This window comes from Crocodylus porosus, unplaced genomic scaffold (genome assembly GCF_001723895.1).
Source record: "Crocodylus porosus isolate Cpor-Errol unplaced genomic scaffold, CroPor_comp1, whole genome shotgun sequence".
NCBI classification, from domain to species: Eukaryota; Metazoa; Chordata; order Crocodylia; family Crocodylidae; genus Crocodylus; species Crocodylus porosus.
Window position 1 is genome coordinate 21,925,852 of NW_017728907.1, and position 10,372 is coordinate 21,936,223.

General features: G+C 46.4%; 1 protein-coding gene across 1 annotated transcript in view; it reads left to right on the forward strand.

Moving 5' to 3' along the window:
- The first annotated feature begins 821 nt into the window (after positions 1-821).
- Positions 822-10,372, forward strand: part of LAMC1 (laminin subunit gamma 1) — a 144,531-nt gene continuing 134,980 nt past the window's right edge. The window contains exon 1 of the mRNA XM_019530966.1: positions 822-1,318. Within this exon, the coding sequence (XP_019386511.1) occupies positions 940-1,318 (379 nt within the window). The 5' untranslated portion in view covers positions 822-939. The remainder of the gene's footprint in view (positions 1,319-10,372) is intronic.

The window sequence follows — 10,372 nt, forward strand, 5'->3', positions numbered from 1 at the left end:
GGGCTGGCAGCCGTGCTTATTCAGAGGACAACACTATTGATGGGAGCTAACAGCTATTGATAATGCATTTTTAATAATATTTCTAACATCAGCATCCGCGGCAGCCAATCTCAGGGGTGCACATGCCCCTACACATCACCAATGCCAAGACACCTTCTAGCACAGCAGTTCCCAAACTGTGGGTCGCAACCCCTAATGGAATGGCAACATCAGTGGGTGGGCTCGCAGGGGTGGGGGCTGCGAGCGAGGGACCGTGCTGAGGAAAGGCGGCTGTGAGCGGGGTCACGCTGAGGAAAAGTTTGGGAAACTGCTCTAGGATCTTTGGTTAATTGGGTTTTCCCCACTGCTTGCCGCCTCAGCGTCCACCCGGGCATCAAGCCTGTGCTCCGGGACCCACGCAGGGCAGCCCCTGCCCGCCCTTTGCTCTGGGCAGCCTCCGCGCTTCGTGAGGCCGCTCCTCCAGCGCTCCGGGCCGGGCCGCGGAGAAGGGCCGCATCCCGCCCCGCCGAGGGCGAGCGCGGGAGCCGGGCAGCCCGCGACAAGCCACGCCCAGGCCGGGAGCCGCGTGATTTGCAGGCAGGGTCCTGCCACTTTGGAACGGGGCAGGTGGTGCGCGGGGTCGCAGCCTGAGAGGGCGGGTCCCCGCAGCGTGGGCTGAGAGCAGAGCAACGCCCCCCCATGGGTGCGGCCCCTTTAAGATCCACCGCCCCCTCCTCCCGCCCGGCAGCGAGAGGGGGCGGTGGAGAGGGGAGCCGAGGCGGCGTGTCCCAGCGTGCACCGCGCGCAGCCCCCACCCCTTGTGCGCATCCTGCTCCTCCCCCCCTCCTCCCTCGCAGCGACGCGGCGGAGCCGGCGCGGTCCCAGCATCTGCGCGAGCCCCGCGGCTGCCGCTGCCGCTCGCTGCCCCGGGCCCGCCGCTCGCAGCGCAGCGCCCGCAGGATGAGTGCCGGGCTCGGCGGGGCGCTGGCCGCATTGGCCGCGCTGCTGGCGCTGGCGGGCGCCGCCATGGACGAGTGCGCGGAGGAGCAGAGCGGGCGGGCGCAGCGCTGCATGCCCGAGTTCGTCAACGCCGCCTTCAACCGCAGCGTGGCGGCCACCAACACGTGCGGCTCGCCGGCCGAGGAGTACTGCGTGCAGACCGGCGTCACCGGGGTCACCAAGTCCTGCCACCTGTGCGACGCCGCCCAGCCCCACCTGCGCCACGGCGCCGCCTTCCTCACCGACTACAACAACCAGGCCGACACCACCTGGTGGCAGAGCCAGACCATGCTGGCCGGGGTGCAGTACCCCAGCACCATCAACCTCACCCTGCACCTCGGTGAGTGCGGCCCGCGCTCCCGGCGGCTCCCCCTGCCATTGGAGCGGGCTGAGGGGGTCAGACCCACCCGCAGCAGCTTGTAGTGCCTGGGTCGCCAAGTGCGGCCACCTTGGGGTGGATCTCGGTTGTAGCCCTGTTGGTCTAAGGACAGAGGCACAGCACACTTTGGTAAATCTAACTCGGAGAACCGTGTCTGCCCCCTTGGCAAGGTGGGGGAGTCCAGGAAGGGTTTGGGGGACAAAAAGATTGGAGAATCTCTTTAAGCTAGGTTCTTTGGATAGGTTTTCCTGATTATCAAACCTAAATTTCTCTTGCAGCAACTTGAGAGCATTGCTCCTTGTTCTGCCAGGGTAGATGTGATCTCTTTTTATTAGATCACCTAAATAGCTGGGGACAAAAATCTTGCAAGGAACAATTTTTCCAACTGTTTAGTTGGTCTAATAAAAGAAATCGCATCTACCATGACAGAACAAGGAGTAATGGTCTCAAGTTGCAGCAAGGGAAGTTCAAGGTAGGCACTGAGGGGGAAAAAAATTCTTATTAGAAGGGTAGGAAAACACTGGAGCAGGTTACCCAGAGAGAGGATGTTCTCTCCATCCTCGGAGGTTTTTAAGACCTGACTAAACAAAGCTTTTAACTGGGATGATCTAGTTGCTTTGAGCAGGGGGTTGGACTAGGTGACCAGAATAATTTGTTATGATTCTGTGATTCTTCCCAAAGAAGCTTGTCTGCCTTGTTTTAAACTCAGTTTTTAATGCCCTATTCATACTGCAGCTGGGTGTGGGAGTTGTGCTTCTTAGCCAGGAGCACTGGGAGGAGAGACTGAAGAGGCCAGGCTTGGTCAGTGCAGAGAAGAGATGCCTGAGGGGTGGTGGGATGGGACAACATATGGGTTTGGGAAATACTAAAGATGGAGTAAACAGTAAATCAGCAGGGATTTGATTTACTGTTTACTCCATCCAGCAATGTAAGAACTGGGGGACACAAAATGAAGCTAGTAGATGTCAAGTTGACTGCTAGGGAAAGGAAGCTCTTTTTCATGCAGGGTGTCTGTCACTCAGGTGCAGCACTCATTGCTGCCAGATGTTGTGAAACCTGAAAATTTAGCCTGATTTGAAAAAGAATTGGATCATTCTTGGAGGAAAGGGGCATGGGTAGCTATTGAGCATGAGAGTTCAGGATATAGTCTCTGAATCAGACCTTCCTACATGTTAAATGCCAGAGGCTGCAAGCAAGAGAGGGATTTGGTCAGACCCAGTTCACTCCCTTTCAGCATCTGCTCTCTGCCTCTGTGAGGCACAGGAGACTGGACCTAGGATCTGACCCACTAAATGGCAGTTCTTATGCCTTGATCCTCAGGGGTGCTGCACACTGCTAACACCATGTGCAAGTGTGATCCACAAAATAAACCAGAGGTATCAAATGAGAATCTGCAGTGTCTAAAACATTCTGCCCTGCTGGGGTCTTTCTGAGCTCTTTGTAAGAGAAGAAAAAAATCTATTATCTGTCTGTAGTTAAAAAAAAGGAGTGGAAGCTAAAAGCCAGTGTTTTCCCTGGGGGTTCTTCAGTATGTCAGGGGGTTCCTTGAGTCCAGAAGGTTGAGAACCACTCTCCTAGAAACTTCAGTGACCTTTGTTGTATAAATGAGACATGCATGATGCTTCCCCTAATTATTCCCTTCCAGTCCCCCCCGCCCCACCCCCAGTACTATTCTGGTGGATGCTCATCAGTTAACAACCTGCAGTAGCTGAGAGACCTATGTACACTACGATTTTTTTTTGTCATCTAACTCATGGCCACCAGTGCGGAGCCATAAATCAACAGAAACCTTGCTGTCCTTAGATTACAAGGGAATTCATTATTCCTTCTCCCCAAAATATCCTTTGCTAGGGGAATTTTCCTGTAGGCCTGGGCCATCTCCTCCTTTAACTTCTAAAACATGAAATCTGGCTTTCCCCTCCTTGCTGAGTACTTGCCCTAGCTATCAGGAGCTCTGTTCTCTCCTCCCTTTCTGTGCTAGAGTGGTATGCATTTTTCTTTTTCCCAAACAAGGACTCAGCTTCCTGCTCTCTTCACCCCCACCCTTTCTAAACCATCCCAGCCTGTCATAGGCTTCCTCCCACCCCCTGGATTCTCATCCTTCTAATAAGGACTCTGTCTGAATCTTTCTTGGGATAATGAGAACAGGGCCAATTGCCCCTTTAACCTTTGTTTCGAGTTGTGGAGATCTCCATGGCAAATCATGCTCATTTCCATCCTCTGAACAGGTCTTTCATGGTAAAGAAAAGAAACAAAATGAACATTGACCAAAAATGTAGACAGAGAACCTGCATGATATTTTGCCTGTGCTTGTTTGGAAAACTTGAACTGCACTTTAAAGATTTTCCTGTCCAAGAGTTACATTTTTGTTCTGTGGTGTTCAGATTTAATTAAAGGCCACAAAGCTCTTCTGCAGTTAATCCCATTGCATGGAAAACAAAGAGAAAAGTGTGTGCCCCAAGTAGTAATAAATTGCTGAAACCAGATTTCTGCTGTGTGTAAACAGGCAGTCTCTTCTGGATTCTCACTTTCTTTGCCTGGTTTCAAATACTGTGCTCTGGAAAAAGGTTCTGTAATGAATGGCATCTTTTTACCAGAGGCTTTGATTCTGTTTTGGACATGATTTTTGGTCTTATCAGAATACTGTTTTAAATGTAAATCTACTTATGAAACTTAATGCTGTATAAATTCAAATTTGGGAGTTCTGTGCATAAACAATTTATGAATGGAAACCATAGGGGATTGGTTAACAAAGATCTCCAGTGTTAAATGCTTGCCAGTTAGCATGTAGATTCAGATCCTACTGTGCTTGATGAAAACTCTTAGTTTAAGTAAAACAATTTTCAGTATATCTCACTCCCTGCTGTCTGCAGAGCAGTAACTATGCATCAGTTTAATACACATTCAGGACATCAGCCTTGCAATTCAGAAAAGGAAAGGTTGGTTAGAAAAGCAGAGGGAAACAAACAGATATTTCATGTAAATGCTTCGGATTTGTCTCTGTTCTGAAGTGGTATTTATGCTGCTGGAAAGATAGTGGGTTAAATAATACAAAATGTGCTTGTTTTCAATCGTGTTGAACAAACCTCTGAAACCAGCTGCATTCGTTAGTAGTTTTAGTTTCTCTGGAAAGTTTTAGTTTAGTAAGCTTCAGAAATTGTTCAATGGCATGTGAGAAAGCAACAGGACATTGTAAAAAATATTTAAATGAGTGAGATTCACTGGCATTTATGGCTTATAAAGTGAAGTGAATGTAGTCTGGAAAGCACTGTTTGAACCAATGTGCTATATAACATCAAATGTGTTGAGGATGATTTGCGTATGTGAGTGTATGCCCAGGCACGTAATGTGATGATAACTTCCAATCTTCTCCTTTATAAGATTTAAGAAATAAACCAGTCTAGCTAGCATTCTCTAAATTATCTTTGGAACAAAACATTTTGGGCTTTGTTTCAGCCAAAACACAGCTTTTTTTTCTTTTTTTCCCTCTCCCCTTTTTGGAAATTCACAAAAATTCATTTACCAATTTAAACTACTTTGCTATTAAAGGGGCGGGGTTAATGATAAGAAATTCAGATTACATTATTCTGAATGTGATTAATTGGATGTATAAAAGTGGAAAAGCTGGGGAAAATGGTGTCATGGTGTTACCATAATAATGTTTTTTTTAAGGGTCTACAGGATTGTTCAAGCACAGTTGATAAAGGGAAAGAAGATATTTGAGATGTTTTAAATTTGTAAATCTGTTTCTGTGTATTGTTTGGAGGTTTTAATTTGGAAAATTTATTGTAGGAAATAGTTTTTTTTGCACTTTTCCTAATCTTTTGCTCAAAACATCACTTCAGGTCATAGGTGTTGGATATAGCTGGTGGAGCCATGCCATCTGGTCTGTAGGGCTCCTAGAGGAATTTGGGGGTAGGGCTGGACCCACCACTGGAATTTGGGGCCCAGAGAGCCCATTTGGGGACCCATGTCATCAGCAGCAGAGGGCAAGTGATGGCTGTGTTAACCTTCTACAGCTCTCTGCTGCTCACACTGCTACTGGCATTGCTGCTGTTGGCCCCATTGTCCGGTCCCCAAAGACCCCTGCGGTCCAGATCTGGCTCAAAGGATTAGGTGAATTTGATACCCCTGATCTAAAGCAAGGATGTAAAAGTTTTTCAGCCTACAAGTCCAGATAAAGGTCTCTAGACCAGGGTACAGGATGGATCGGGTCATGCTGGAGCCAGCAGGTAGGATCAGTCTGTCAGGGTGCCGTGTTCAGAGTACTCCCAGGTTGGTCACCTGTGTCATGGGCAGCGTGCACTGGGACTTGTGCTGCAGGCAGTGCACGGGCTGGACCCGGCACTGTAGGCCAGAGACCAGTGCGGTGCGCATGCTGTATGCAGTACCTTGCTGGACTGGCCATCCATGCTGGTCTGGATTAGGCCCCAGGCCATCTGTGTGTGCTGGAGCCAGTGTGCAGGCCCAACCTGGTGGAACAATGCATGCCCTGTTCTGGCCCCGTGTACCATGGGCAGTGCCCCAGTGCTGGATCCAGCCTGTGTGTTGCAGACACCACAAACCCCAGAGCAGGGCTGGCACATGCTGTATGCAGTGTGTGGGTGGACCTGGCATTGCTGGTGCTGCATGTGACACCCTGCCAGACTAGCCCTGCGTGCTGGCTCTGTCACAGCCTGGTCCAGACTAACCTTGGAGCCAGCATGCAGGTTTGGTCCAGCAGGCCCAGGCACCACATGCACTGCTTACACTTTGGACTGACCTATCATCATCAGCGCTTCTGGCACTGGGTCCAGGCCCATGTGCCAGACTGGCTGTATGTGGTGCATGGGGTTGGTCTGAGATACACGGGCTGGACCCAGTGTCTTACAACCCTGCTCTAGATACTTCATTATCTGGTCAGAATCTACCTTACTGCCGTTTCCTGCTGCTTGTTAATATTGTGTCTGACCCTCTATACTCTTGTATGTACTCAGTTCTAAAACACAGCATACCTATATCTAGGCTTTGAAAAAAAGTTCTGTTTTTCTCTTAAAACCACTGAACTTTTAAATATAATGCTAGAGTAGTAGTACCTTAGCAATACAGCATAGTTACTTACTGTCAAGAAGTCACCAATATTTCAAGTTTCTCTTTCCAGGCTTTTTGTACCTTTTGTGGAATTTACTCTGGCATGTTTAGATTAGAATATAATTTTAAAAAATACACTTGCCTGACTTCGAGCTATTTGAATGCTTTTACCTTTTCCTGGTTAATTGGAAGGATTATTGTATCTTGAAACTTTAAAGAGCATAAAACTTGCTATGGATATATAAAGACATGGTGAAAAAAAATTGTATGCCTTTTGCTGCTTTTATAGGAGCCTAATGCAGGGAGAAGCAATGTTATGTTTCTGACCTGTTGTACACTGAAATATCAGAAGCTGGTTAAGATACAGTTTTAGCCTGGAATATGCTATGTATGAATGTATGGGTTGTCAAGGTGAAAGAGAGACTTTTCAGACATAACTTAAAACTCACGTAGAACAAGTACAGATTAACTATGTGCCTTCTACTGTGCATACTTCTGGTGCATTCAGAATTCCTCAGTAAATAAATCTATAGAGATAGAGAGAGATTTCCTATAGATATAGGAGATCTACAATGGAGGGGCAGATGTTTATTTTTTAGTGGTGAATTATTTGCTGTATTAAACCAACATAATTTTGATCAACCTGCAAATGAACTAATTTGGCAGTAATTTTGTTGGAAGACAAATAATTAGGTACCAATCATAAGGGGCTGGTGGTGGCCACCTTTTTCTGTGTTTTAATAGTTGAAATATTCACCTGAGCTGGGGGAGATGCTTTCTTGCTGAGGCACAGTGAAGATTTGAAAATGACTGACTGTAGCGTGGTGGCTAGGGCACTTACCTGGGTAGTGGGGACCGAAGAGTTATTTGTATACAAAGCAGAACAGCTTCAACAAGAGACCCACCACCCCAGACTTCCTAACAGCTTGGTCGTTAATGCACCTTCCTGAGATGATGGACATCTGGATTTAAGCTGCTGTTGTAAATCAGCCCAAAACAGGGACTTGAGCTGATGTCTCCCAAATCCCAGATGAATATCCTCATCACTACTTCTTGTGTCCTTGTCATAATAAACTAGATGTTTTTCAGACTCATGCACAAACAGTGGCTCTTTCCATTGCTACAATAAGATCCTCCTTCATACAGGTCTCACCAAGAAGTCAGCAAACAAGCATGTGCTCCGTAGTCTACTCTTTACTTTACTATCCTAATCACTGAGACATTTCATAAAAAAGAGGGGGGTACTACATCGGCCCTCTGGTTGTGTTAGAAATGACATTAAATATATTTTTCTGTTTATTAAAACGTGCTAACTTTTTGCATTTGGGTTGGCCCAAAATCAGTTCTTCACTGATCCCAACAAATCAATTATTAACAAAGCCCTACTGGAGTCCTATATTCTTGAACCTGTAGTTTACAGAACTTAGAGTGAGTGGAGGTTGGGAAATGATAGTGTATTACGATTTTGTTCTTTACGTTATTGTCATTTTAAAACTAGCAAAGTGTAGCTTATAATATACCTATCCATGCACCATCTATCTTCCAGTGGAGCACCGGCGAGAAATCTGGAATATTGCCCAGTGTTACATATGTCCTTTGTTGAACTTAGCATTGTCACTGAGACTGTTTACACACACAAGCTGTCACCCACTAGACCTAATTGCTGTCTTGACAAAAAATGTGTGCACTGTGAGAGCAGGGAAAGACACTGAATTGTTGCAAGTAATTTGTTTTTTATATAGTTACAAATAAATCCAACTGGTCGACTACTCTTATTTCTATGTAGTCTCAGTGCTGAGAGAGAGAGCCCAGAGTTAACTTACCTTTTTTGGAAGAGCCTTGCATTATCCTTCCTCTGTGCTCATTTCCTTCTGGTCTTGTGTTCGCCTCTCCTTTTCAGCTCAAACACTTAACCTGGCTTCCTGTTAAGGTTTCCACCTTGTCTCATTCCTGTGTCTCTCTAACTCAAGTGGTTCTGCTGCTGTTGTCTCGTCACTTTTGTGGAAGCGCTCTTGTTTTCTCTGGTTGTCCAGTACTAGCTATCACAGAACCTGTAATCCCAGGGCTCTGTCCTTTCTATTAAAAATACAGTCCCCATATCACACTGGTTACTGTATATGCAGACAGATCTTCTAAAGTCAAGAGGTTAAAGACTTTTGCAAGCCTTGTTAAGGCACACCAGGTTTAATAGCCAGTAGAGCAAAGCTGAGTGATGTGGGTGGCATTGTGTCCAGCTATTTTCAAGCTGATATGACCAGGGATATGTTTATAGTTGGGGTAAGTGTGGGTGGACTTTGGTATAAGTTCAGATGAAGGCTTGAATTTGTGCCTCTGGAGTCCTAGTCAGATGCTTTAACTCCAGTTTTCAATCTTTTTTGGTCAGGGTACCCCGGTGGCCAGTTGAGAAGCAGGGAGTCACCAGGTGGCTAGTCAATGAGTGGGGCAGGGTTGAGGATGACCCCGCAGAGCAGTGTACCCTCAGTTGAAAACCCCTGCTTTAATTACTTTCCTACTGCAGCCCTCATCTACATGAAATAGAGCCATGAGTTTGTGTCAGTGTGTTGTGGAAAACAGTTTGATAGCTTGATCCATAGTACCTTAGCAAAGCCGAGAGGGTCCAGAAGATGTTTGCTGTTCTTCATACTGTGGATGCATCTTATGGGAGGGGTGGCTGATCTGTGGCACAGGTGCTATAGATAGTATGGGCAGCCTGTGTGTGGCATACCACAGATCAGGTAGGGGACAGGTAGCACAGTGGCAGATGGGGCAGGGAGCTAGCAGCAGATGAATTAGGGAGCAGAAAACGGAGCAGCAGATTGGGAAAGGGACCAGAGTGGTACTTGAGGAGGGTATGCAACTAATTTATGGCACACCTACCAAAAAGGTTGGCCTGCACTGTGTTCTGGGATGTCCTGTTATACAGAATGCTAAGAAAAAGACTTGTCCACACTATGTTCCTGCCCAAAGATTTCATACATGGTACTGGAAAGCAGCTGTGTATTCTAGCTTAATAATATGCATGAAACATGGCAATTAAATCTTTCATGCTTAGCAAATATTGACCATGTTTGTAGGTGGCCTGTATAGAGAGCTCAATGTCCCTATTTTATAGAAAACAATGGTGGTTTCATAATACCTTTTATTGAACCAACTTAATAGATGAGGAGGTATTTCTCAGATACTGAGTGCCTTTCTCAGGTCTGGGAAAGAAAGTGACATAGTCTAAGCTAAATCCCAAGTAAACTGTTTTGAAATTGATGGCACAGACTTATTGGTTAAGCTTACCAGTGTATTCAAACCAACACTGAAAAAACAGTGTTCCTCATTTCCCTCTAAATGCAACTATGTACAGGTTTCCCTTGCTTGATGCTGTACATGCGTTCCTGGAAAGTGACACATAACTCTAATTCGCCTAAAGGGAACCCACTTTACAATGTAACAAAAGGATATGTTCTAATATCTTGCCTGTACTGACTCCTGGGCCCATGTCTACCACTTTTACGAGACAGTTTTGGTACTCCCCAACAGCAGACAGTGAACGCAAGCACAGGGCACCATCATAATGGGGATGGCAACTACAGAAACATGTCGCAGACAGTGAGTGAAGAGCATAGATCCATGCAGACTGTTTTGATGCGTGTCACTCCCACAATGCACAACACAAAGCACCTGATTGCAGGCTTCCACCACACCAATTGCGTACAAGTAAATTTATCTCGCATATAACGAGTTTTTGGTATAAAAAGGGTCATTGCATACGAGTGAATTCACATATACAGAACTCGCATAAAGCCAGGGAAACCTGTGCAAGAAGAAATGCTCAAATCCAAGACAGTTTTGCTTCCATTCAACATAGTTTCATAGTAGCTAGAGTCGGAAGGGACCTAGGAAGATCATCTAGTCCGACCCCCTGCCTTGGCAGGAAAGAGCACCGGGGTCAGATGA